The sequence below is a fragment of the Trachurus japonicus genome, chromosome 19, assembly GCF_045865225.1.
Source record: "Trachurus japonicus isolate A0001 chromosome 19, Traja_1.0".
Lineage (NCBI taxonomy): Eukaryota > Metazoa > Chordata > Actinopteri > Carangiformes > Carangidae > Trachurus > Trachurus japonicus.
The window spans coordinates 25,851,990-25,879,488 of NC_140925.1; the positions used below are offsets into that span (position 1 = coordinate 25,851,990).

The 27,499-nt window shown below is 41.1% G+C and overlaps 2 protein-coding genes across 2 annotated transcripts in view; both read right to left on the reverse strand.

Annotated features, from left to right (window-relative positions):
• Positions 1 to 869: 869 nt before the first annotated feature.
• LOC146968203 (dnaJ homolog subfamily C member 7-like) lies at positions 870 to 10,716 on the reverse strand. Its single transcript, XM_085762319.1, has 14 exons — positions 10,620 to 10,716; positions 7,685 to 7,773; positions 7,222 to 7,346; positions 5,994 to 6,107; positions 5,756 to 5,830; positions 5,357 to 5,475; positions 5,072 to 5,225; positions 4,627 to 4,791; positions 4,364 to 4,455; positions 4,188 to 4,261; positions 3,946 to 4,092; positions 3,689 to 3,844; positions 2,397 to 2,486; positions 870 to 2,282 (listed from the first exon to the last, which is right to left on the reverse strand). Exons 1-14 carry the CDS (start codon positions 10,688 to 10,690, stop codon positions 2,245 to 2,247), a joined length of 1,509 nt encoding a protein of 502 aa, XP_085618445.1. The 5' UTR covers positions 10,691 to 10,716; the 3' UTR covers positions 870 to 2,244.
• A 1,560-nt stretch (positions 10,717 to 12,276) lies between these two features.
• LOC146968204 (zinc finger protein 385B-like) overlaps positions 12,277 to 27,499 on the reverse strand; it is a 90,211-nt gene continuing 74,988 nt past the window's right edge. The window contains exons 3-8 of the mRNA XM_085761461.1: positions 26,732 to 26,839; positions 21,961 to 22,144; positions 16,971 to 17,336; positions 16,637 to 16,839; positions 16,413 to 16,511; positions 12,277 to 12,734 (exon numbers count right to left, since the gene is read on the reverse strand). Coding sequence (XP_085617587.1) covers positions 12,504 to 12,734; positions 16,413 to 16,511; positions 16,637 to 16,839; positions 16,971 to 17,336; positions 21,961 to 22,144; positions 26,732 to 26,839 — 1,191 coding nt within the window. The 3' untranslated portion in view covers positions 12,277 to 12,503. The remainder of the gene's footprint in view (positions 12,735 to 16,412; positions 16,512 to 16,636; positions 16,840 to 16,970; positions 17,337 to 21,960; positions 22,145 to 26,731; positions 26,840 to 27,499) is intronic.

Here is a 27,499-nt window from a genome sequence, read left to right on the forward strand (position 1 = left end):
GACGACCGATTACACGTCTATGCAGTTCGCTGATTGGCTGCCGGACGGTCACGTGTTAGTTAACGCCCACTGCTGATTTATAATAAGAAGCCACATACAATAAATCATCACCAAACCCTTAAAATCTGGGACATTAAAAAGCGTTGACACATTGTAATAAATAAAAAAAATAAACATAAAAATAAACAAACAAATAAAATGTCCTTAACCTGTTAGCCATTTCATTTAAAAACATGTATTTTAGACGATTTACTTTGAATAAAGCCTTGAAAAAAAAAAACATAAATTCAAGGAAACAATGAAAAATGCTAAAAATTGTTGAAACATTACTCTTACATTTATGCAGTGGAAAAAGTAGTCAATGCCTTGATTTAAGTTCCTCAAGTAGTCTAGTAGTATGTGTTAAAAGTACCTCAACCTCATGTGTTAAAAGTACCTCAAAAAGTGAGCAAAAAGTCATATGCTTGAGTAAATGTACATCAGTCTCATAAACACCCAACATGGATTTTCTTCAATTTTGTATTTTTCTGATTCTTCAAGAAGTCAGAAAAATACAAACAAATAAAAACAAAATTATAATTTTATGATGAAGTGCTGCTTTCAAATAATCTATAAGTCATCCTATATTTCTTTAGTGGTTTATTTTACAGGTAATGCATCAGAGCTATGGAATAGCAATGCATTTTGTATAGAGAGAACTTTAAAATAACTAGTAACTATGGGTGTCAAACAAAGGCAACTGAGTATAAAATCCAAAATCTTACTCTGGTTATAAAGTATAATAAATAGAAACACTTGAAGTGCACTTAAGTACAGTCTACTACTAAATCCACTTTTTCCACAAAGAATTTAAGAGAAAAGTCCGACAGTACAGTAAAAGACGAGCCTTTATTTACGCAATAAGAAAAGCATGTCTTGTTAATACTGTGACAAGTTCTTAAAAATGATACACAGATCAGTGACAAAACAATGAACAGAAACTTCCAACCAACTATCAGTACCCCTTTGAACAGGTAGAATAAGAAGGAGAAGGGCTGTACTGACTCAACGTGCATGACAAGTACTGGTGGGTGACAGCTGGGTGTGACGCAATGATGACATGAAACTGAATTTCTCTGATGGCAGATGGGATGAAGAATTTACTTGCAATTTACTGGCCTTGCATTAAAAAGAGTTTCATATGAAAATGAAAAGTGGCTATACAAGGTTGACTGTTGCCATTTCGCAATAGGATGTGGCTTGCTCTATAGCTCGTTACGCAGGTTTCACTGTGAGGTGTTAGCTGATCTGCTCACTCTGGTAAGGCACCACTTTGAATTTGAAAGGGACAGTAGGACAGATGAGTGATTGGTGCTTTCAACAGAGGACAATCTGTAGGTGTGTGTGTGCTGATTTTGGCCTGTTTCATAAAAATTAAACTTGTACAATCTGAGAGATGCAGATGCAGAAAACATGTACGAATGGGTTTCTTAAAAAAAAAAAAAACGAGGAAGACGAAGACAATGGCAAAAATCTGCTGCATACAATCCAGAATACACAGTACAATAAATATAAATAGACTGAGGGAAGACCGAGGAAATAAAAGTTATGGACACAAAATGCTGTACATTCTAATCAAATATATAACGCAGCATGGAGAAGAGGAGAAGAAACAAAAGCCCAGCAAGTTGATTCTATATTTGGCAAGTGAGCCAATAAAACCTGGACACACATTTGCAAGAGACCAGTGTTGTCCTCAACAGGCTGTCCTGAGGTCAGTTATGACATTGAACTACTACAGTACATTGACTCGTGCTCAATAGACCTGCTGTCCCTGGAGAACCTTAAACTATATGTTTGAGTTATGTATTCCTTAAGATAGTCAACCATGATGCTTATGTTACTTCTGATCATATTTAGGAAGTCTGAGGCAGTTTGACAAGATTTTGATTTGAATTGAATTAGAAATAAGGTTTTTGGCAACAAGGTCATGCGCTGAATCAGCTGTTCCAAACCTATTTCAAAGTATTTCCTATACGCTATCTTCATTGTTATTCATAACAAAAGCCTCTGAATTATCCTTCCCGGTGTTTGTTAGCATCAACGTAAGGAGTAAATTTAGTAGTGGGTGTGATCATCAGAAATCTCTTGAAAGAAAATTTGTTGGGAGATTTTGCAGGGAGTATGAGCATCACAAGGTGACTGTGGGTCCAACTTGATTTTGTCCTCTGCAGGGCTGCCATTTTCCCACGTGGTCCTCGGGTTTTAGCCAAATTGAAAGAAGAAATTTCCAGGTCCGGAGTCTTGAAAAAAGCGAGAGAAAAATAAATTAATATGATGCACGTTCTCAGGTTGATTCCACCATGTATAAAACAACAAACTTTAAGGTGTCTGAAAGTGAGATAATTCAAACACACCTCCTGGGCTGTTATCAAAGCTAAATCCTCCTCCTCCACCACCACCATGACCGCCGAAGAAAGCCCTGAAGATGTTGTTAGCATCAAAATCTAGAGAGAAAGCAAAGAAAACCAAACATCATGGGATTAGCAGGTGATGGGAAAAAAAACAAGCAGCAAATCTCACGCATGTGCACAAACATCAACAGAGCCACTGGGAGCTACTGCTACAACAAGGCTAAAAACAGAGATCAAATTCATTTTTTCTGAACAACTTTTCATGTGGCGGCTTCAGGACACTTGGGTCAGTACAGACGAGCAGTATGGAGGTATCTGGATGTTTCATAGTCTGTGTTTTGGACGATTCAAAAGTGAGCTCTATCCGCTGCCATTATATGAAAATCCATTCCCCCTGGAACTCCAAAAGCGTTTTGATAACTCTGTAAGTTCGCCAAACCCTTCCTTGGCATGACGGTGATTAGATGATTGGTGAATTATCGATTTTGGGTGAAGTATCCCTTTAACTTCTAAAACACAAGTGTTTATACAAAGAAAAAAAGAAAGAGCTCATTAACTTTAATATAGTGTGTAACACTGATAAACCACTATGTCACAGTAAAGATAGAAAACAGATAATATTAGGTTTGTACTGTTTTCACAGGCCAAATTAAATCTTGTGAGATGCAGAGACTGTAAATGGAGCAGCAAGTTTGATTTGTTTTTTTAATCAGTTGCTTATAATAAAGTAAAACATTTTGCAGTCAAGAAGTTTTTTTTAAACTTTGGCGCCCCCTGGAGACAGAAGATCTTCTGATTTTGTACAGACTGTCAGAGGTTGCATGGGGACAAGGGCCACATTCAGTTCCAACGCGCTTGTTTTTACAGCAGAAATTCTTGACTTGTCATCGTAGGAGAGGCTCAGGTGCTAGTAACAACATTTACTATGGCCCTGTGTCCCTGAAAACTAAAATGAAACTAAGCCAGCATGTGCACTACCATCACCATGAAACTGTGATGTTTTGTTTTCATGTGTTTTCCCAACTTTGACATATAAAAACTAAATAATACAGCGTGTTAAAAAACAACTTTCACCATGCTTAAGGCATACTTCTCATGTGTGACTAGATTCAGTTCGAAGGCTGTAAATCTGCTATGACAAATGTTAATGTGTTAATAATTATGAGGTTTCAAGAAAAACACATGATCAAGCTGGCCACAGTTCCTACCATAATCTGCTCTCTTCTGTCCCACTAATGATCTGCGGGCTGAACGTAAAGACAGCCGAGGACAAAAAAACACTCAAAAGTGTTTACCTCCACCATCGAAGCAGCTGTCATCTTCCAGGTCGTGCCCGCTGTCATAACGCATCTTCTTCTTTGGGTCAGAGAGGACAGTGAACGCCTCTCCCACCTCCTTAAATTTCTTTTCCTCCTCTTTCTGCACTTCTGGAGTCGCTGCACTGTGGCGATCTGCAACATAATGATACAATACAGAGAGAGATCTTAAGTTTTACAAGCCATCAAATATAATCAAAACTTGTGTTGTGTTTAAAAAAAACAAAAAGGGTTACCTGGGTGATGCATGAGGGCTCGTTTGCGGTACGCTTTTTTGATCTCATCCTCTGTTGCGTTCTTGCCGACCCCGAGCACTTTGTAGTAATCTTTCCTCTTGCTCTTCTTCAGCTGCAGCTGTGCGTTTTTCAGCAAATGCTTGTGATCTTAAGAAACAAAAACAAAACCCGAGCCACCTGAGTGTGTGTGTAAAAATGACCAGCTAATGAATCAACTCAATAATATAAAGACAGCAGCTTACCCGACGTTTTTTCTGTCTGGTAAACTTTTTCATAATCCCGTACTGCCTCTTCATACTGCTCTGTGTCCATGTAACTGCACGGGGTCACACAAAGTCAGGTCACACACTGCACAGCGCTGAACAATAAAAACACTCACATTAGGGGGAATTGTTCTCATGATGCGTGCGGAGCGTACCACTGAGCTCTTCTTAAGTAGGCCTTGATGTACGTGTCATCTAGTTTGATTGCACTGGTGCAGTCTTCAATGGCTTGATTCAGTTTCTTCAGCTGTTGATGAGGGAGAATCAATGACAGAGAAATGAGTGGAGACAATGAGCTGGAGGATCCAAGTGCAATGCACGGCTGCTATTTTTAAGCAAGTAATCAGACTGTATTATTGTTTGTGTGACACTTTGCTCACTGAGCCCATTTCAGAATATAGCAGCATGTAGCTTTTACCTTTGCTCCTGCTGTAGCTCTGTTGCAGTAGAGTTTAGCGTTGGTCTTGATGTTGTTGGGGTCTATCGTCAGGGCCTCAGTGTACAGCTGGTAGGCAGCTTCATAGTTGTTGTTCTTGAAAGCCTGGTTGCCCTCATCCTTCTTGGCTTTTAAGGCTTTAGCATTCTGATTTAGGAAGAGACCAAACCCCAGTGTCACTTTTTAAACATTTAGTCAAGCTTGAAAGTAAAATGTAAACCAAAAAGATAAGCATTTATATCTATTATATTAGAGCATGTCTCGAACCATTGGTTTATCGACTGTGACCTTGAACTGTGACACGATTTGGCAAGTAAGTCGAGTTATTTTACATGTTTTATTTCAAATCACAAGGAACTGCTATACAAAAATCCTGTTTGTCAATCTGAAGCTTAGTCAACCACACTAGATAGGCAGAAAGGCTTACCCTGCAGGCTAGCCGGGCCTTTTCATGGTCAGGTGCCATGCGCAGAGCTTGTACAAAGAACTGCACAGCTTTATCAATGCAGTCCTCATAGTACAGGCAGAGACCCCGGACGTACAGCGCGTCTGCGTTAGTGGAATCCATACGCAGGATATCACTGCAAGAGAAAATGTTGTTTTAAGATCTGGTGTGAAAATCTCTTCTTCTTGATACGCATTAATGATAGAGGGGAGAGTTATAACATAATCATAATCAGTTACTTCATAATAAAAGCTCAACTCTCTCTACCTTGCCACAGACTGAGCTTCAGGGTAACGTCCCAGCAGAGCCAGACACTCCGCCTTGAGGATTTTGAAGCGGTGGCAGGCAGAAGCCACACCTAAGGCTCGGTCCATACAGTACACCACCTGGATCAGGAAAAGAGTCACATGTTGACTATACACTCCAGCTACACTCCATCATTACACTTAGGCATGAGAGAAACAAAAATAATTGCAGTTTGTGGCTGATTTCATTGATAATTTTCCTCTCAAAATATTTTGTATTCACTGATGATTTCTACAAATGGCTAATGACTAACAGCCACGAAAACTATCCCAGCCAGACATGACTCATAGATGAGCTAAGACAGGGAGTGCCTATTGTATTGCAGGTTGGTGGAAAAAAAAGAGAATGGTTGTACAATACCTTTCTGAAATCCCGCTTTTCAAAGCCGAAATCTGCCATTCGCTCGTATTCCAGCAGAGTCGATGCGTTCTTATTCTAAAAAGGAAACAACAGTCATTTCTAAGTATCGTCTTTTGAATGCAGCACAACGAGTATGAAGTTACTGTCATGTAAATTATGTTCTGAGACTTCGCTCACTAAATAACTCAAATATTTATTTTAAAAAACAGAATTTAAAAAATGTTTGGGTGGTTCTCACCTCCTGCTGGGCCTCTCTGTTGCTGGGCTCCAGCTCCAAAACCTTCAGAAAGCAGCGACTGGCCGCCATGGCGTTTCCCAAAGAAAGGTGGCATTTACCCTCACGCAGATGCCCCTGTGGGACGGACAGAGCACCAATCCATGTGTAAAAAACATTGTTTAACTCTACATTGTTAAAGGGATAGTTCAACATTTTGGCAAATTGGCCCATTGCCATAATCGCTATAGTCATAGCAGTAGGTTCATTACCTTTAATTGTAGGTGTAAGCTATTTTCAGTACGGCGGAGCGCAGCAGCTGGCTGCTCAGAGCTACGCTATGGAGGCTAACGGAATTTCTTGGTTTCCCTCATTAAACTCATCAAATTCAACATCCCAAAACTCCACAGCGCTTTTGTAGACAAGTTGTGACCTGCACAACCACCACGCTATGAGATAATGACGGAACGATACGAAACGGAGCCGTTTTCGAGGTAAATTCATACAAAACCGCTGATGCGCGTTGCGTTCAGGGACAGTTTTTCAGCAAGCAGTCTCCGTATTTACCCTGTATTTACCTCAAAAACGGCTCCGTTTCGTATCGTTCCGTCATTATCTCATAGCGTGGTGGTTGTGCAGGTCACAACTTGTCTACAAAAGCGCTGTGGAGTTTTGGGATGTTGAATTTGATGAGTTTAATGAGGGAAACCAAGAAATTCCGTTAGCCTCCATAGCGTAGCTCTGAGCAGCCAGCTGCTGCGCTCCGCCGTACTGAAAATAGCTTACACCTACAATTAAAGGTAATGAACCTACTGCTATGACTATAGCGATTATGGCAATGGGCCAATTTGCCAAAATGTTGAACTATCCCTTTAAGCTCTACGTGTCAAATTCTATTCTGCAAGTACAACCAGGGTTTGAGGACAAGTATGCAGGGCTGAGAATGAAGACAGTGTTTCCCACAGGTTTGCAAGGATACTGTGGCGGTAGCGGATCGTCCAACGGGGGTAGGGTGGGGATCGTGCACTGCTGTTATGCATGCGTGCTTCTCTGTGTGTGTGAGAGAGAATGCCAAAACGGAGCGGCACTACGCGGAGATGAATGGATGGAACGATATTGCGTTGATAGAAAAAAAAGCAGAATCAATTTGTGGCGCTTGGTCTTGGTTCTGTGGCGCTGCACCACACATTGGTCTATGAATGGGAAACACTGGAAGATGATGCTCTTGATTTGAGGATCTCTCCAAACTGACCTTCATGAAACAGTCATCCAGCCGCACAGCCTGCTGGGAGTCTTCGAGGGCCTCTCGGAAGCGACAGAGCATCATGAGGGTGGCTGCCCTGTTGCCATAATAACTTGCGTTTTTGGGGCAAGCATCTTTAGATGAAAGGAAAAAAAACAGACACATGCAAACTGAGGTGTGGGTAGAAACTACAGAGGATAGTATCAACAGTACAGATGTGCTTCCAATATACTGCAAATGTACAGTTATTTATTGGAAAATGCATTGGTTTGGGAGGGAATGGCTCAATTACTAATGGAAATTTCACTTTAATTTCATTAGTTAAGTCATTTGTTTTGCTGATTTGTTGGGAGATGTACAGCAGGTTAACATTCCCCAGCAGAAGAAAATGAACAGACTGTTCACTGAGTGTTGTGTAAAACCATAAAACCACAGAGAAAAATAAAATAAAATCACTGAGTGGCTGTCTCACCGATGGCCTTGGTGTAGTAGTTGAAAGCCTCAGAGTAATCTTTCTTGCTGTAGAGTGCATTTCCTTGCTCTTTGAAGCCTTCAGCCTGACTGGAAAGAGGGAAAAACACAAAGCAGTGTCAAAGTGGAGGGAGTACTTTACAAAAGATAAAGCAAATGAACTGATTCTGGGAATAAGAGTATGTCTGAAGGCCGTGGTATGTTACACCTGGAACTGGGACAGCCCAGCAGGGTACACACAGTCCTGAGAGCTCCAGGACTAAACATAGCAGTGAAATTCACCTGCTGCAGTGTAGACATGCCAAGAGCTAAAGGGTACATCATCCTCCTTCACGTAAGGAAGACACGACTGTTGTGCTGCTCTCGGTAGGAAGTGTCTACATTCATGCCACACCCAGAACAGAAACTCAGTAGGAATCTCTTCCTTTAATGTCACTAACTAGTAAGAAGAAGAAAAAAACTTGCCCAGGTAAGTCAGTGATAAAAAAGGGTGTGTGTGTGGGGGGGGGTACAGTAGAGGCTTATGTGTCCTTCACCAGAACTTCTCAAACTTTTTTACATCAAGGACCCTAAACTGACACATATTCACTGGACAAAGTTTTGAAACAAAAACCAGAAATACACAAATATTTAAGACTGAATAACATTACTTTGTTTTAGTTTACTTTTTTATGATTGTTCAAATTAGGGCCAATGGCGTGAATTTTTGGAAAAAAATTGAGAAAATTCTAGAAAAAAGGGGTAAAATTTCAAGAAAAAGTTGGGGACCCCCTTGAACCGTCTCACCCCAGACCCACTTTGAGAACCACTGTCCTACAGTACACCATGATGCAAAAACCAAACTAGACTAAACCATGACACACTGCCTGATTAATACACAGCATCTCTGATAAGGCCGCCACAGCTGAGCTAATCGTTTGTCTGCGGGCTGATCGATATCTAAACTTTGCCACCCTCTTCAGCTTTAAGCAAACCAACACTTCTTAATCAGCAGATGCCTCTTGTAAGCAACAAACTCAAATTGTTTAAGTGTTTTTAAATGGGCTGAAGTAGCTCTAACCTGCATCTCCAATGTGCTTTCATCGATTAGACTCCATTACACAAGGGGTTCAAATACTTTACCTTGCAGAGATTTGTTCCTGCCTATGGTGTTTTCAATATGAACAAGTAAAACACAATGATTTGAATGTTATTCACCTAGGCTATAATATTGAACTTATAAGAAATAAAATGTCTAAAAAACAGGCTATCTGTCCCCCCTTGAATGCGTCAGCACTGTAGTTTACCAGAAGTAGTAAAAAGGATTTGATCCAGTTTCGTGCCAAGTTTTTGGGATATGACCTTAGTCATCTTCAATCATGTCTTAAGTTATAAAACAAAACAAAAGTGACAGCCCCTCCGAAACTCGCTGTGTCTGCAAAACAATGTCAGAAAAACACTGATTTTGAACATGGTCCTATGTGATCACCTCATTCGATCACCTGACTTGTTTCTTTTCTGAGCTATCAAGCTGTCTGAGAAACATGCTCACCCTCCTTTCCCATCCTTTCTATGGTGTTGTGTACAAAGATGTGGTAATTCAGATTTCTGAATCAGCTCGTCTGCGTGACAGAACATATCTCTGTTGTGTACAGTAAATCTACATCTACATCAGTGTTTCAGGTATCCACATTCTTGAAACACTGCATCAGGGCAAAAATAAACAAAAGATGATGAAAATTCCTGAAATCATCATTTCATTCTCCATTATGTCAGATTTCAGGACCTTATTATCTCTGATGATGAATTTGAATCTCTCTTGAATATGATTTAAACATTGTTCAGGTCACCAAACTTCAGAATTATGATTCTTCTGCAACGGATGATGATGACACCATGAATTTTCAGATCTATTTTAGCACAGACACAATAACTGCATTCCTCTGTAATCCCATTGTGATCCTATTGAGACATTAACAACGCCCTTTACTCTGCTATATTGAATAAATGAGATGCCAAAAAATAAAGTATCTTCTTAGGGACCTGGAAGGCTCTAATATTAATCTATATTGATTATAGACACTAAGATTTTAGCCAAGTGACTATTAAAATTATGTTTTACATATCCAATGATATTACATTCCTTTGGACCATGTCTGTTAAAATTTCATTTATACGATGACGTGATACCGAGCTGTTTCATTTACATTAGCTACTGCAGCTAGCTATATCCGCTGGACGTTCATCTGTTTTTGGCTTAAATAATTGAAAATATCGTGTCTTGCCAGGAACTCATCATTTAAAACGGATAGGATTTATTTATTTATTTAGATGTTTGGGAAGTTGTAACTTCACCCGAGAGCCGTGTCTCCAGGCTGGTTCAGGGTTGTTAGCTGCCTTGTCTCTGTCTTTATGGAAGTTTCTCGAAAAGAGGGACAAGAGACATTGACCGCTGAAAATACAGAAATACACTGTTGTGATGGTTTATTCAGAAATGTAATAATAATAATATTTTTTTTTAAAGTGTACGTACACAAACAGATAAATTAACCCATGGCTATCTGACTGCGTTTCAAGATATAACAGTTTTAGGATATCCGTAACGGAGCATGTGTCGGTGCCGCAAGATATCACTTGTTTCGAAAAGCGATACTGTTCCGTTCGTTTTTTAAGGTCCACAATAAACTATTTAATTAAAACATATAACACCCTAAATAACCCCATCGCCTGCCGTTTATGTAAATCACTACAATAAAAGAATTAACAGATGGGTAACTAACACGCTGCTGCTGCCGTTTCTCTCCCGGTAAAGCTAAGCTAGCCCGTTAGCTCGTCTCCGGGCTGACCCGTGTTGTCGTTTCCGAGCCGTGTCAGCGAGCCAAAGGTCCAATTCAGTCGGTTTATTTTCGATATATACGCGCAGCACAATTAAACCAAACAGAAAATCATGTGTTTACCGCTCCAGGTCATCCTGATCGTGGATTTGAGGCTCTGTTTCCACCGGCACGTCGATGTCAACAGCTGCCATTTTTCTGGGAAAGGACGAACGCGGACGGACGTCACATCCGGAAGCAGTATTTATTTATTTATTTATTTGTTTGTTACTAGGTCACTGGGGAAATTAATCAGTGAGGCTTTTCTACATCTGTGACATTTTACTCGATTTATTTATGTCAACCTCAATTTAAATTAATGTCTAAGAATAACTTACATTATCATTTCATCGTGATTGTTATGAAAAGATGATCATTAATGATCATTCATTTTATTCCTTTTTTCCTCTTTTTTTTTTTTTTGCTATACTGTTATAAAATGCGTGCAAGTGTAATAAAAATACTGGCATCATCCCTTTTCATCTTTCATCTTGTGTTATGAATACCTTATTCTTGTTTGAAAACTGTCTCTAGAGGGCACCAGAGTATCACAACTTAGGCCTTATATCTTCTGTGAGGGGCGTTAAGCACTGACTTTATTTTTTTATTTAGGCTACCCCTGGTTTGTCACATCCCTTGGGCAGCTGTTGGTGGTTATTAGTGCTATGGAGGCTTCAGATAAACTCAGTGTTTCATCACTCACACATAGAACTCATAGACATGATAACTAGAGAAAAAAACACCACAATCGTGTAAAAAAGACAGTACTATTTATAAGCTCATGTAGAATACAGTATTGACATTTTAGCACATAATAATTTACATTATTGCAGTTGATGCACAGTTACACTAATCATTAATTTTTACCAGATGACACTTCAAAAATACATATTGCTTAGGATGAGACAGCACGATCAGGTGGGAGAAGGATTTCTCAAAGAAAGAATAGGTTTTTTTTTAAATAGAACTCTATAAAAAAGAAACATGTATTATAAAGACACATTTGAAAATGTAGTTTCATTTTTTTTTAAACTTTGAACAACAGCACAAATCCGCCTGTCTCTTCATATTGCACAAACAGCATCAAGCTGTCTTAACTTATTTATCTAACCATCACCTGAAGATGTTACAATGGCTCATGTCAAACAAATGCAAGTTTCATAACGTTAAATGAACTCACTCATTGTATGTAAATCTGTCAACATATAGCAAGTATTCTTGGCATCATTGTCATAGTGGTGGTTGATTGTCACCTCATAACACAGAGAGCAAGAGATAATAAACAATAAGAGAAAAGGCATCTACATAAGACAGTAGTTGATGAACCATGTTTGTTAAGATGTTACATTGTCGACAATCCAAAGTTATGGATCTTCTTTGTCTTTTCACAGGTGGAGGGCATGATATGGATGTAGCTATTCTCACTGGAGATTAACATGATCTGTATTTTCCTCATTTTGATTTGGTTATGAAAACAAACACAGGGGTGAAGTTTTGTGCTTGTTCTCCCAGAGTACAACTAGAAAGCTCTCAAACTTAAAAAAAAAAGATTTTGGCAACAAACACTTAAGTAACATTTTCACACCCTAGTGTATTTAGTCTATTATTGTCTTAAATTAAACTAAAGATGCTTGTCCTTATGGCTTCCAGAGGGGTCCTGACCCCAGGGAACATGCACTCAACAGTTTGTTGAGAGGAAACAGCTGAGCGATGGTCTGTCTGTCTTTTATTTTTATTTTTTTAGGGAGTAAGACACTGGTCAGTCAGCGCTGATATCTCAATCCACACCAGGGGATTGTGCGTACTGTTCTCATGTCTTGAACCTGCCAAGCTTAACATGCCGATATGCTTCCCTTGCTGTTGCTGCATAGTGTCCTGTTGTCACTGAGGGGTTCCCCTGCTTTTGTCCAGCTTTGGCTAGGTTAGGTCCACTCTACTGTGAGTCCTCCAGCCTCGTTTGGCTCATTGCTAGTAAGGAGAGAAGATAATGGGTGCATGTGTGGCCCTCAGAGGCCCCGGGGCGGGCCTGAAGAGCGTGGGGCTGATCAGAGGACCCTGGATGATGGCCGTGGGACCGGGCGGGAGGCGGAGCGCCAGTGGTCCGGGTGCCATGGTGCACAAGGCAGCTGGATTGAGGGGGCTGGTCAGGAAACCTGCTGGCAGGGCCTTGGACAGCTGCTTCTGCAGGGCCATCTTAGTCTGACACACAAAAACAAAATATCTACTCATTCAAAATCTACCAAAAACAAGAGATGAATAGTTTCTTAGAGACCAGGCACAGCTTACCATTTGCATCTACTGAGTATGTACATATGCTCTGTTTGTAGGTGTTCTTTAATGACAATGTACAACATGGACAAAAATAAAAGCGCTCAAGAGTGTGTGTGTGTGTGTGTGTGTGTGTGTGTGTGTGTGTGTGTGTGTGTGTGTGTGTGTATGCCGGTACAATCGTGTCATATTACGTGCGCACCTATCAACTGGACGTGTCACACCCGCGTGCTTTGACGCCTGTGCAGCAGACAGCGCCTGACGTGTAATGTAGTTTCCTCATTGACTTATAATGGCCCCCCGTTCACGCGCACGTTCACGCGTGATGACTGCTGCACGCCTGTAATCACACTACGCGTAGTGACCACGTGTTATGACGAGTGGATTGTGCCAAATCAAGGATTACCTATGACGAGTAGATTGTGCCAAATCAAGGATTACCAGGAGAAGGAGAAGGAGCAACCTCCCCTCCCGTCGCCGTCAGAACGTGTGGATTTTTGAATGGGAGTGGATGGGACAGCAGATGAGAGACCAGCGGCGACGTCACGGCGAGTGCACTGAAGGCGTATGTTAGAATTACCAACAAATTTACGCCTGCTCTGGACGTCTGAACTAAGTACGTCGTCACCACTAACGTGTGAAACGACGTGTGAAACTAACGTCGCCACCATTGACGTGTGAAACACACGTCGTCGCTACTACGCCGTCGTCAGACTGCAGTGAAGTTAGTTTTAAGTTGGATATTTGACAGACATTCGCTCCTTCTCAATACATTAAAAATTCATAGAAAATATAAGATGTGTTCAAATACAATAAAAACAGGTGTGTGTCATAGAGGAGGCTTAGCTCTACCATCCTGTGTTGATTTTGAGTCAACAGGTCACATGACCTGGGAGTTATTGAGCTCTAATGCTCATATTTACAGTATAAAATAAATCAAAAATCCATATAAAATATTAAATGTGTTTAAATGCAATAAAAACAGGTGTGTGTCATAGAGGAGGCTTAGCTCTACCATCCTGTGTTGATTTTGAGCCAACAGGTCACATGACCTGGGAGTTATTGAGCTCTAATGCTCATTACTGTATAAAATATATTAAAAATTCATTTAAAATAGTAAATATGTTTAAATGCAATAAAAACAGGTGTGTGTCATAGAGGAGGCTCACCTCTGCCATTCTGTGTTGATTTTGAGCCAACAGGTCACATGAATTTTTTATATATTTTATACAGTAAATATTAGGGGTGTCAACAATAATCGATTCGGCGATGCATTGCAATGCGGGACATGCACGATTCAGCATCGATGCGGCAACGTGCCATAATCGATTATGTCACTGTTTATTTTCTGGCCTCAAATAAAGTTGTGAAGTTTCAATTACCTCCGGGGGCGTTTCCGGAGCAACGACATGCGCAGCCTGTAGCTACCATAATACATCCATGGTAGCTACATGCTAAGCGGCAGCACCAGCAGTAAGTGTTGCCGCTGGCTTTCTTTTTCCTTTTTTTTTTTTCACCCGCGGTCGGGTTGAGAATTAATTAATTAACGCTCGTGAGTCCGGCCGTGTTGGGTCCGAGATTCAACAAGCCGGTCGGGTTTTACCGTTACTACAGGTAGTATGCCCGTTTATCACCAATTAACACAGTAGAGGAGGGGGAGTGACTGAGCTCAGGCTGGGTGGGGGGGTCTCTGATGCAGAGAGAGAGAGACCTGCCGTGCCGTGTAAAAACCATAGACTGTAAAAAGAATGGACGTAGCGTCCGTGACGTCACCCATTGGTTTGGGGGAGTCTGTTTTGTGCCGCTACTACGGGGGTTTGAACCGCGCCATGTTGGATTCTACTTGCCATATTTGGAGCGGTGCGGCCGTTGGCCGGCCGAGAGCCCGCCCACTGGCCTCGAAGCAGCGGCCTCCGGACCTGTCACTCAACGGTTCTGCGCCCTAATTGGCCAGAACTTTAAACCTAATAATAGTAAAACGGTAGAGTTTAAAAAAAATTCACCCCCCTCAGAGTGTGTGCGGGGGTAGAAACTATCGGTTGAGACCAAAAAAATGAAATGTACCAGGCTGTAAATATGTTTTTTTAAGCTGTAAAATCGGCTATTTTAACATGGGGCTCAGTTGGAGTTGCTCCCTTCTGGAGCCAGCCCCCAGCGACAGCCGAGGGGATTGCAGCTTTTTGAACGCGGAAGTGAGCTTCACTTCTCAGACCGACAACTGCCCCCTTGGTAAAAACAACCACAACAGAAAGTGTCACGACTTCCTGTATTGGGCCCTTCAAAATAAAAGCCCCGTAGTCTTTCATAGAGTTAAGTCATTGATTTTGAGTTAAAGACACAGCTCCAAAGGTTTGTTTGTTTTTTCCTGCGACCAATCGACCAATGAAATTTTGGTCGGCTAATTTTTGGGGGCAGCCCTAGAAGTGATTTATGTTTTCTTTTTCAGGTTTGAAAATCCCATATCCAATACCTGTACCATTCAATTTTATTTTATTTTATGACATTTATGTCAAAGATACAGGAGAGTGATAATACATAGCAGCCGATAAAATCTGTTGTTCAATATTTCATGACTGATGAAAAATTTGCCGTGTTGTGTGCAGTAGAATTTTGATGCATTGCAATGCATCGCAATGCATCGTAGAATCGAGTCGAATCGAATCGTTACCTGCTGAATCGTAATCGAATCGAATCGTGAGGGCAGTGCCAATGCACACCCCTAGTAAATATGGGCGTTAGAGCTCAATAACTCCTAGGTCATGTGACCTGTTGACTCAAAATCAACACAGGACAGAAGATCCAAGTCTCCTCTATGACACTCACCTGTTTTAATAGCATTTAAACACAAATAATATTTTATATGAATTTTGTATGTATTTTATACAGTAAATATGAGCATTATAGCACAATAACTCCTAGGTCATATGACCTGTTGACTCAAAATCAACACAGGATTGTAGAGCTAAGCCTCCTCTATGACACACACCTGTTTTTATTGTATTTGAACACATCTTATATTTTCTATGAATTTTTAATGTATTGAGAAAGGGCGAATGTCTGTCAAATATCCAACTTAAAACTAACTTCACTGCAGTCTGACGACGGCGTAGTAGCGACGACGTGTGTTTCACACGTTTGTGGTGGCGACGTACTTAGTTCAGACGTCCAGAGCAGGCGTAAATTTGTTGGTAATTCTAACATACGCCGCCGTCACGTCGCCGCCGTCACACGTTCCTTCAGTGCACTCGCCGTGACGTCGCCGCCGGTCTCTCATCTGCTGTCCCATCCACTCCCATTCAAAAATCCACACGTTCTGACGGCGACGGGAGGGGAGGTTGCTCCTTCTCCTTCTCCTGGTAATCCTTGATTTGGCACAATACACTCGCCATAGTCACGCGTGAAATACAACCTGCGCGTAACAACGCACGCACGCACGCACGCGTAACAAAGTAACCATGCGTGCACACACACGTCGCTGCGCGTCTTTCCGGTTGTTTTGGCTTTGATTTCACCTCATAGTATGTGTGTGTGTGTGTGTGTGTGTGTGTGTGTGTGGGTGTGTGTGTGTGTGTGTGTGTGTGTGTGTGTGTGTGTGACACAAATTCTTACCGCTAAGATAGCACTGGGCTGTAGTTTATTATAGGGGGTGAACTTTGCCTTGACAGGCTTCCCAGCCAAACGCTCCTTGTGTCTCCTGCTGTTCATGTGCTGAGAGAACAGATAGGAACAGACAGATCAGCTCTACAGTCAGGACATATTCTACTCTCTACAACATAAAATTTGTGTGGCAGTAAAATAAGTCGCATTCATTTTATTTGCATAAACCTGCACACCTGCTTGAGCTGTGTCTCTGAGTTGACGGACACTTGGCACAATTCACAGCGAAAGGGCTGGCTGGACACGCCAACCACCGCTCTGGTCTTGCTGCCCATTCGCTGCTTAATCCTGCAGGTGGTTCTGGGCAACGATGTCATCTTGACCCTGCGCTGTGAGTGGCTGCATTTCTGACCGTCCAGCATCTGTTTGTGCTTTGAGCCTGATCCAGCCAATCAGAGAAAAGGGGGAAAATGTCAAAAAGTTGTAGTATAATTTCTAAAAATTCCAGCAAGGATCAAAGTGGCACATAAATGTAAACTTTAGTCATATGGTATCAAATAGTATACATACCACTACAATGAGCCTCCAACTGGGAACTGGAGTTGACCGTCACTTTGCACGTAGGACAATGGAGATGTTGTTTTTTGTTGCTCTTTGCCGCCTTGGCCTCGTCCACTTTCACTACGTCCTCCTCGCCTCCTATGGAGCTTTCCTGGTGATGGGAGCACGGGGCTGGACCGGTGGCCGTGCTGCACCCTTCGACGGGCGGACTCTCTGAGGCCAGATCAGAGCCAGGGGAGACCTGTGGGGACAGCTGAGGGGAGCAAAGCAAGGACGAGTCGGTGGAGGAAGGCTGCAAGGAAGGGGTGGCTGCCAGTGAACTCCCCTGGGCGTTGTCAGTCTGCTGCTGTGCAGGTTGAGAAGAGGTGCTTGGTCCTGAGGAGAGAGATAACACAGAGATTTATACATGACACTGTGGCACTACATTATATAATATTAGAATATGGTGTATATCTTATATGAATAAGGACATATACCTGTTAGGGACCGTTCGTTATTTATGGAATGGGCCACCGGAGGAAAATGGGGGGGGGGTCATGTCATAATATTCTTTGTTGAGGGGTGGGTCCACAAAAAAAAAAAGGTCAGTGAGGGGGGGTCATTCAACATTTTGTCTGGAGGACACTGCAATGCCCGCAGAAAACAAAAACAAAACAAAAACGGGACATTTCAAAGCTGCAAGCACTGATGACAATGAGAGCAACGGCCCCCGAATCACAACGTTATTTTATATTGCCCTGATCTGCCCTGAGTTGGTTTCGAACCCGGGTCTCCCGCACCGCAGGCGACGATGCTAACCGCTTCGCCAAGAACTCAATGAGGATTCTGCCCGCGGCTTAGCACATGTTTTATGGCTGAGTGAGTTTAACTTCAGTACCATACAGAGGCTACGCTGCCTGCCTGCCTCATTGCGTAACTCTACATAGTCTGAGCAGCACGTACGTTCACGTTGCTTTTGTGAATTGTAAACAAACAGACGGCCCCTCGGTTTTAGCGTCCAGCAGTTTAGCGGCTAATTCAACTGCAGTGATGGATAACTGTACCAGAGACAACTTCATGAACTACATTTGAGGAATAAACGGCAGCTTTTACCTGACGGGAGACCGACGCCTGAGCTACGGTAGCTAACAGCTAGCTGGTTTTACGTACTTTCGCTCTCTCTCTCTTTCCCTCTCTTTCTTACACACACACACACACACACACACACACACACACACACACACACACACACACACACACACACACACACACACACACACACACAGTTGTCTGTCATATCTGTCGTAAACCTTGTAATAATACGTTGTTGTTGAGTACGGTTCACATTATTGTTGCTTCGGTTTGAGTGTGGATTAATTGTTAATGGCTTGTTGTGTAATGTGAGCTGGTCCAAAATCGCGATTCTGTTATTGATGAGTTGGGTTTTAATAACAGCTGATAAATGGCATGGATTGATGAGAAGGTGTTGCACATAGTTGTCAAAATGAAATAATGTAGTGTCACGCGCTACGTGATGCTATGTCACGTGTCGATGGCTGGGGGGGGGCGGGTCATGTATCTTTTGATAAGGCTTAATGCAGGGTCATGTTAAAATTTACTGACTCCGACAGGGGGGTCATGTAAAAAAAAAAAAGTCCTGTGAATCCCTCCGGTGGCACTGATGATAAATAACGAACAGTCCCTTAATGGAAAGTTTTCTTATTTTCAGACAGAAACGTATAGAAAAAAAAAAAAAAAACCCTAACCCACCTAAAGTAATGATCCAGCAGCTGTTATCTCATCTTAGCATAAAAACTACTTTAAGCCTGGTTTTATGTAAATATAGGAGTTAGGGTTGCTGGGTGTAGCACCTCTGTTTTCTTACTGTATGTTAGTGATGTTATTTCTTTTGGCCACTTAGGTCAAGCCTCCACTTATGGGTGCCAACAGGGGGCGTACTTCCTTTTACCATAATTACATTACATCTACATCATAGTGTGTAATATAGTGTTATATGTTATTAAATGTTTATGCCCTGATCATAAATGTGAAATAGTGGGACTATTTGGGAAGTTATTTTTTAGATATCCACATATAGTTGTTAGGTAAGGTTTGATTGTTTTTTAGCTTTCTTTCTCCTTACTTTTGACATGCGTGGTCAACTGCAACATATAATTGCCAGTAGCCTAAAAATACATCTGTAAACACACTTTTATGATATCATCATGGCAGCATAAGGTTTCTATACAGTCAAGTTAAAAAAAAACTGCAGTGACAAATGCAAGAGAAGGAATGTCACTTATTTCCCCCTCTGCTCCTGACCTACCTGTCTTGTTTTTTTGTTCAGTTTCTGCGAAATAACCTTTTTTTTTTCTCTCATCATCAACATATTATTCTTTTCTGCTCTATAATCTCTCTTTAATTTTCATATCTTTTCTTTCTTTTTTCTGCCATCTCAATCATTTCTCCTCCATCTTTCTTTCCCTCTGTCATTTGTTCGCTCCCTCTGCTGAAGCTCCCTCTGTCACCATCAATCAACAACCATGGCAACTGCCGAATGTAACAAGCTTATCATTATGTGGTTAGAGGGAAATTGATAGGTGCTGGAGGAAAATGGGAGGGGGAGATCAATAATGAAAAGGAAAGCTAGACAGAATAGAGAAAAGGAAAATGGCAACATTTTTTAGTCAGGCAGAATGAGACGCTGAGTGACAAATGACTGGAGGAGAGTAAAAGAGACCAAAGTCATCAAAGTTTTACAGCAGTTCCTTTGAAGGAAGGGTTGCTTAAGAATATGGAAAAGATTCAGGGCCAAGGGTGTGTGTGTCCTTGATTTTTGTCTGGAAATTTGGATATTTTTCTAAGCTGAAGTAGTGGATGGTGTAGGTTTTATATATGTTGGGTTCTCTAGGCTTTCTCCTGATAATTAAAGCAGAAGTAAGTGGCATGTTTGTGTTAATATAAGTCTTAAATAGCTCTATCTTCTGACAGCAATCACTTATATAGTAGAGTGTTTGGTCTGAAACACGGGTCTGTCAGTCACTCTGCTCTGCTGTAAGCCGAGGAGAAAACTTTCCTTGTATCCTACAACCTTTATCCAATGAGGAGAGAGAACGGCATAAAGGGGCGGTCCTCTCTGTGTGCAGCCAAGGGATGCGCGTGAATGTGGTGACGTAGGGACGAGGGCGGGGACTGCTAACTCCATCGGCTGACAAAGCCAAAACCACCGGATCGCTTACTTCTGCTTTAATAATAGTAGTGTGAATATGGTCAATGGCATATCCTAATCCTAGAGCATATCTTTGTTTTTGTATATTAATAAATAATTGCTGTTAATGTACACTTGCACAAAAGGGTTGAATAAGATGGATAAGATATGAATTCAGGCCTGAGGGGATCTTTTATCATGGGTTTAATTTCACTTCATATAAAAAGAACATTTAATATGAGCAATTATGGATGGCGATAAACATTAAGGACAGCCATGTTGTGTTGTGACACTAATTACTCCATAAGAGTGAACCTGAACTGTTTACATCTATAATTTAATTTTAAACTATTATTAAACTACTGAGCTCATCAACACGTTCCTAAACCCTCAGAGCTCCGGGGGGGGGGCGTGACTGAGATGCCAAGGCGGATGCCAGGCTGCGTCAGGTGGCAGATTCTGGGAAGTCGAAGTCACCTTTCTCCAAAATTAACCCTGAATATTAATTTTATTTTAATGTCAGCTACATGACCTTTTAAAATAAACATCAAATTCCCTTTCAAAGTGATAGATTTCTTAAATTAAATCCTGCAATTCTGTGAATATTTTGCACGTAGTTTTGTACAAAAGCAAGCTGCAGTGAACACAACTGTGCTGAGGACCCTGACCCTGTCTGAAGTCTCTTTTGTCTTGTGCAGCACCAAAGTAAGCCACTTGGAAAGCTTCTGTCACACTTGGCTCAAAGAAGAGAAAAATAATTGGCATCAATTTTGTTGATTGATTAGTATTGAAGGAGAACAAATATCCGCTTGTTCCAACATTTCAATTGCTAGGAAATGAAGTTTAACATCTTGTACTGAAAATCTAAAGACATTTTAACATTACTTTGTTTTTATTTTTCATAGTCTAAACATTTAATTGAAATTATTTGTTTATATCATGTATGTAGAACTATAAAAACTTGGAGATAAATTCTAGTACTACCAACATTTAAAGTTCAATATCTATGCTTACTATGAATCTATAAAAAAAATTGCAACTGGAAACAAAATGGGTTGGATTCATGTGTTTCTGTGTTATTCTTAGCTGCTGTCATAATAGCCACTGCTAATGGCTACACTAAGGCTCTCCTCTGGTCGTCTGTGCTTCCACCCCTTCTCTCCTTTAATCTGCTGCTGTCAAGTCTCAGTTTGACGTGAATCAAGAAGGCACACACGACTTCTGCCCCTTTCCTATAATTTCATACACTCTCTGGCATGTCGATTAGCAAAGTGACGGGGTGGTGCGTGGCGCAGTGGTTAAAGCGGCCGCCCCATGTAGAGGCTACAGTCCTCAACGCAGACCTTTCCTGCATGTCATTCCCCCTCTCTCTGCCTCCCCCTTTCCTGTCTATCTATACTGTGGACTATCAAATTAAAAAAAAGGCAAAAAAAAAAAATTTGCCAAGTGACAACATATCTCATGGTAGGAACATGGAGCTGCAAGTGGGGTTTGCGTTGAGCTGCTGTTGATTTACAAGCAATGTCTAAATCAAAGGAAGCAACCCCTCCACGTCCATCATCAGATTTCAGACTTCAGATATCAGACTTCTCTTTTTTTAAGTGTTTTAAGGCTTCTCATCTTGCAGAAAGTCTTTGCTTGATGGGAGTAATTACCTATCTGACAGAGCCAATGATAGCAGGACAGGTAATGGCTGGTAATTAGTCATCTGAGTGACAGCAACCAAGCCTTAGTGCTTATGTCTCTCCAATTACCACTAATTACTCAGAGGATAGAGAGAGAGGCTGCTTTTAAAATAAGAAAGATTTATACCTTTTTTGTCTTTCACATGCGAGTCAGCTGGCACTGCTCCTCCTCCCATCATCCCTCTCTCCCTCTCTCTGTCTTTTCCTGCTGTGGACGGACTGGGTCCATTCTTCTGCCGGTTCCTCTGGGTCTCCAAGGCCTTTAGCTTGCGAGCGTGCTTGTGACCTTTGTAGTGGGCCTCAGCCTGGGTCTGCCCATCACATGCACACACACATACACAAATATGTACAAGCAGGCAGAACAAGCAGAGAGGAAAGTCAATGTTGACTATATGCTCTCGATAAATGATTAGATTAAAGTGATTAAATGGACAGCATGAAATCAGTTAACTGTAATCTTTCCGTCTGTTCTATCTCTCTGGCTTCTCATGCTTCTATGGAGTTGGGGAAAAATTATGAGACTGAGCATTTGACTCGCAGGAAGAGTCACCATTTCAATCATCATTGCCATCGTCATGGCTGTGCACAAATGAGCATCAGTCGGACTCATGGCATCTCGTGACCATCCTCTGAGCTCGCTGGCTCATCTTTCCACTGATTTGTTCTGACACAAAATGGCCCGTGTCCATTCTGCTGTAACACAAAATGACCTCTGTGCCTTCCTCTGCGAGAGCAAACACATTTGTGGCAGCATGACGGCAGATGCATCCAGATTTGGATTCCAAAAAAGAAAAAAAAAAGGCCTCTGAAAGACTGGAGATAAAGCAAGACGTGCTCTACAGTGGAAGATAAGCTTCCAGCGAAAACAAGTGCACCACCAGTGAAACAAAACAGCTGAAGCACAACACCATTATCTGTGAATCCATACACACACTGGGTTTTTTTTTTCCATTAAAAAAAACATAAAATCTTTACATTTTGTATGCACCACATAGCTTTTGGACACAAACAGCAATACAATAAATAATACTGATTGATTTGTTTCTCATTTTCCACAATTTTTCATATTTAATATGCTACAACAGTTGTTTTCACTCATTATCTTTATAATTATTTATTCTGTAACCTGTAACTTGCGTTAGCTATCATGTAACATGTATCATGTATCATGTCTGCTTTGACAAAAAAATGTTTGAAAGACTGATTAGACCTCACAGACATGAGGGTAAATAGTCCTTGATCACAACCACCTTTTTGACCTACCATAGTAGGAAAGGCACTGGTGTTATTAATAAGACTAACTAAGGACCCTAAATGTAATTCAGCCTTCATTAATTTTATTCATTACACCTGTGCTTCTCCTACTGTGACATGTCGCAGTGTCCTCTGTAAAAAGTTCTTTAGAGCTTCAGCAAACTACTCACCACATCAAGAACAGGCAGAAATCATAAAGGACATAAGGCTGCTGATATTCTGTATTTTTCTTATTGTCAACAAATACCATGAAAAGACCAAATGTGTAGCTAAACCCTTACAGAGCTGACTCCTCTGAGATGTAGACTGTCATTATTTTCCAGATATTAGTACAAATACATACAGTAAGTGACCCATGTTGCATTGGGTGACATGCTTTTGCAGTGGCTAATTGGTGTTCAAATGGACATGCACTGCACTGGTGTGGTAAATACTCACTAGAGCACTAAATGAGTATTATTCTGCACCAGGAATAGACCCTGATGAATGGTGTTCTTACTTACGTTTAATCTAAAAACATGACAGTGATGAAGTTATTTAGCCCCTTTTAAAAATCCAATTGAGAACAGTATTTGTGAGACATTTTTAATCTTCAGCAGGCATGAATGGGCTCGAGGCTGGAAGAACTGACACTTCACTGGATTTGTTCGTTTCATGGGATTTATTAAAAAACAAGAAAAATCTAAAAACATCACCAGCCTTATTCTTTAACAGCACACATTTCTGCCTTTCTGTACATATAAGATACAAGTGCACTCCCTAAATCAACAGATAGTCTGTGTTTGGAACAGTGTAACAAGACGTTAAGTGTCTGGCTTCACACGAGGCTGTTAGATAATTTGTCACTGCTCAAATTATCCATTCCAGTTTCCTGGCACACACTGTACAGCCCCTGCTAATGCACATAAAACATGTGTGTGTGTGTGTGTGTGTGTGTGTGTGTGTGTGTGTGTGTGTAGCGGTGATCTTTTAGTGGCTGTGCGCATCAAGTGGAGCGGATAAAAGTCTCTCCGTAGTCACTTTGCATAAAGCACGGCCTGCCACACAAACAGAACGTGCCCACTGGGTCAGAGTGGTGGAGGGGCGCGACCCCTTTGGCTACGTTGAATGTCAGTGCACACCAACCATTCAGCGTGATTTGTAACTGCTATCATCTGCATACTACCAAACTATCTGGCATGCCAGTGTAGTATGGGTTTACTATGTTCCACCATAGTAACTTAAAAAAAAAACAGACAAACAGAACAAGAACAAAAAAAAACCCTCAGTTAAAGACGCCTGAAGGCGACTGACCTCTGCTGACCTCTGTTCAAGCAGCTTTATGCATCCTCTCACCACTGATGCCCCAACGCTTCAGCGACTGCCCTCCACAAAAGGGCAATAGAATTAGAATATCAGGAGTGACAACCCCCTTCAGGGTCGACTTTCATGCTTTATCAGTGAGTTTACAGCCTTAAAGGAATAATTGGGAATTTTTGTAGTCTATTTTTCTCTGATGCACAACTTACTGTAGCAGTATATATGTTCCAGTTACGGAAACCTATATATCAATATACAGTATCGAGTAACTGTCAAGTCATCAAGTTTTGTCTTTATACTGAACAAACAGCTTCAGCTTTCCATCAGAGTCAGATTCACAACCTCATACACTTCTCCAGCCACAGCTCAGAAAATGTTACAGCACTATATCACTGCTGACTTTAGTGTAGGGGGCAGTGAAAGTGACTTATTATAACTATATTTAGTTGTTACATCTAATGCATTACATCCAGCAGATATGAATCTCCATCAGCTTTTAATTTGAGCTATGACTTGGGCCACATGATAAATGTAAATCCAACATTCACTCTCCTTTTCTCTGTCTCTGTTAAAGGGATAGTTCACCCAAAATTCAAATTTCTCATTATCTACTCACCCTCATGTCGACTAAGAGCTGTGAGAATTTTCAGAGTCCTCCGTGCCTTCTCTGAGTTACGGGGGGGTCCGCGCAGCAGTATTTGTCCATATAATGGTTGTCAATGGATACCAACTTTCTTCGTCCAAAAAGACACACCAAAAAACATCCAAATACCTCCATACTGCTCGTATGTAATGTCCCTCTGGTATTGAAGCCCCAACATGAGAAATTGTTCCGCCGGTCATTGCACTGACACAGGAAGAGCAGTGAACCAAGACAATGGGAGCTTCCGCTACAACCAAGCTTGAAATATAGACTTACTTAATTTTTTTCGGAACAATTTCTCATGTCGGGGCTTCAATACAAGAGGGACATTACAGACGAGCACTATGGAGGTATTTTGTGTCTTTTTGTGTCTTTTTGGACAAAGAAAGTTGAAATTTGAATTTTGGGTGAACTATCCCTTTAACTGTATAATCAAGCAGATTACAGTCTTTTCAGTGGAATCAGCTGCCTGTGGCTGAAATGATGCTGAGAAAGCAGAGAGACTGAAACTAAAATAGTTAAAGTTATGGACTGTATTTCATCAAAACATTGAGATGAAAGATGCTAAAACATTCATTTTTTTTGGAGGAATATTGATTTGGACAGATTACTTATGCTCATGGCATCAATTCATAATAATCCTTCACTGATGGACTCAACATAAACAACTGTAAACTAAAATAACTAGTTACAATAAACGGTTATCAAAGAGTTTTAGCTGAAGCTGCATTTCCAGTCCGTGACACTGAAACCCACACACCGCACAAGCAGTGAGAAGAAAACACAAATAGACTTCAAACTTTCTGAACTATTCCTTTAACCAAATTTCTTTGTGGGGTGCAAATTCCAGTGGCTCAGTGCTGCCCCCTGTTGGGACCTGATACCTGCCTCCAACCTGGCATCCACCTCCTGGGTCAAGCAGCTCTCAGCTCAGCTGCAGGCACAGAGAGGGAGGAGGAGAGAAGCTGTTAGCTAAGAACCAGACTCATACGTCCACCAGAGCAGAAGAAGAGAAAGAGACAGATGAGGAAGTCAAAGTAGGATAATGGTTGTGCACCAGTGTCCTGCCTCCTTTAGGTTTCACAACTCACACAAAGAAGAGTCATTGTCATTCTGCAAGGTTCCTCCTGACAATATAAATGCAAATATGTATAAACAAACTCCATGGGAACGGGAGCCAAAATGAATATGAAGAGAGAGGTGTGATAAGGAGAAAAAAAACCCAGAGAATTAGCTGACTGGTTTCCTTTTAAGAGGCCAGTGGTCGATTAAAAAAACAGAGGTGGTGGAAGTATACTGACTGGACTGATAAGAAGAATAGCCTGTCCAAGGTTGATTTGAGACCAGCAGTATTTAAACATTTTAAATGTGGTTCAAATAGCCTATAGGGTGTCTGACTGCAGAAATAACGATAAGACCATCAGGCAGAAATGGCTTTAAGCAAGCATCAAGAGGCTGTGTGAGGGTCAGAGTGTTTAACACTTGGTAAAGAGAGACAATGTTGATTCATTATTTCTTTCACTTTGTTGTATGAAAACGTCTCATGAGTTGATTTAATTACATTCTGGTGACAAAAACATATAAATGTAGTTTCCCTCCTTTCATAAAAAAACACAAATCCAGGCCAGTTTTTGAGATTGTGTTCAGTCCAGTAGCCTACTACAGACAATATGACGTCAGTTGTTGAAAGTGTCTGACTTACAGTGGAGTTGAAGCGCAGGTGACAGATGTTACAGGAGATGATGGGTTTCTTCTTGGGCGGGGCCATGCCAAAGGTGTGGTTGATCACCGCCTTCTGCACTGGGTCCATCTACGAGGAGAAACACACACACACAGGAATATGTGAGTCTCTCTTGTTTCCTTGGGTTGACCTCGCAGAATATTCAGAATTAAGTTTGTGATACATTGTGGATTATAGTGTAAATAGGTAATTTATTCAAGCACAAATGCCATAAGAGAAAATGGCATGTAACACAAATGCTCTCCCTCGGTAAATCCATATACATACATATCATACACATATTGATGTTTTTGACATTATTTCCCTCATAAAGTTCAAGGCAGATATATTTGACCCCACAAAACCATATGTGCACTGGTTAGAACATGTGTGTGATTTCCCATTAGATCATTAAAGTGTTATAAAGTCCTGCTATAGTTTCTGAGTGGTGTGTTTAAATATTTTGCTAAATTCCACGCTGAAAGAAAACATGTTAACTATTCACCCAATAAAAGGACTGAAGTAAAATCATGTTGTTTCAGTATAGAGACACTTATTTCATGCACAATTATATTTAAGGCAAATTGCTCCCTGTAACTGCTCCTTACCAGAATCTATTGTTCATGCAGACCAGGTTTTATTAATTCACTGAATTGCAAAATTCATTTTGCTTTGTTGCATTGTATTGGATTAGCAGAGACTCATCTGAATAGTCATCTTCAAGTTAGTGAGTTGGCCCCGAATCAGCAC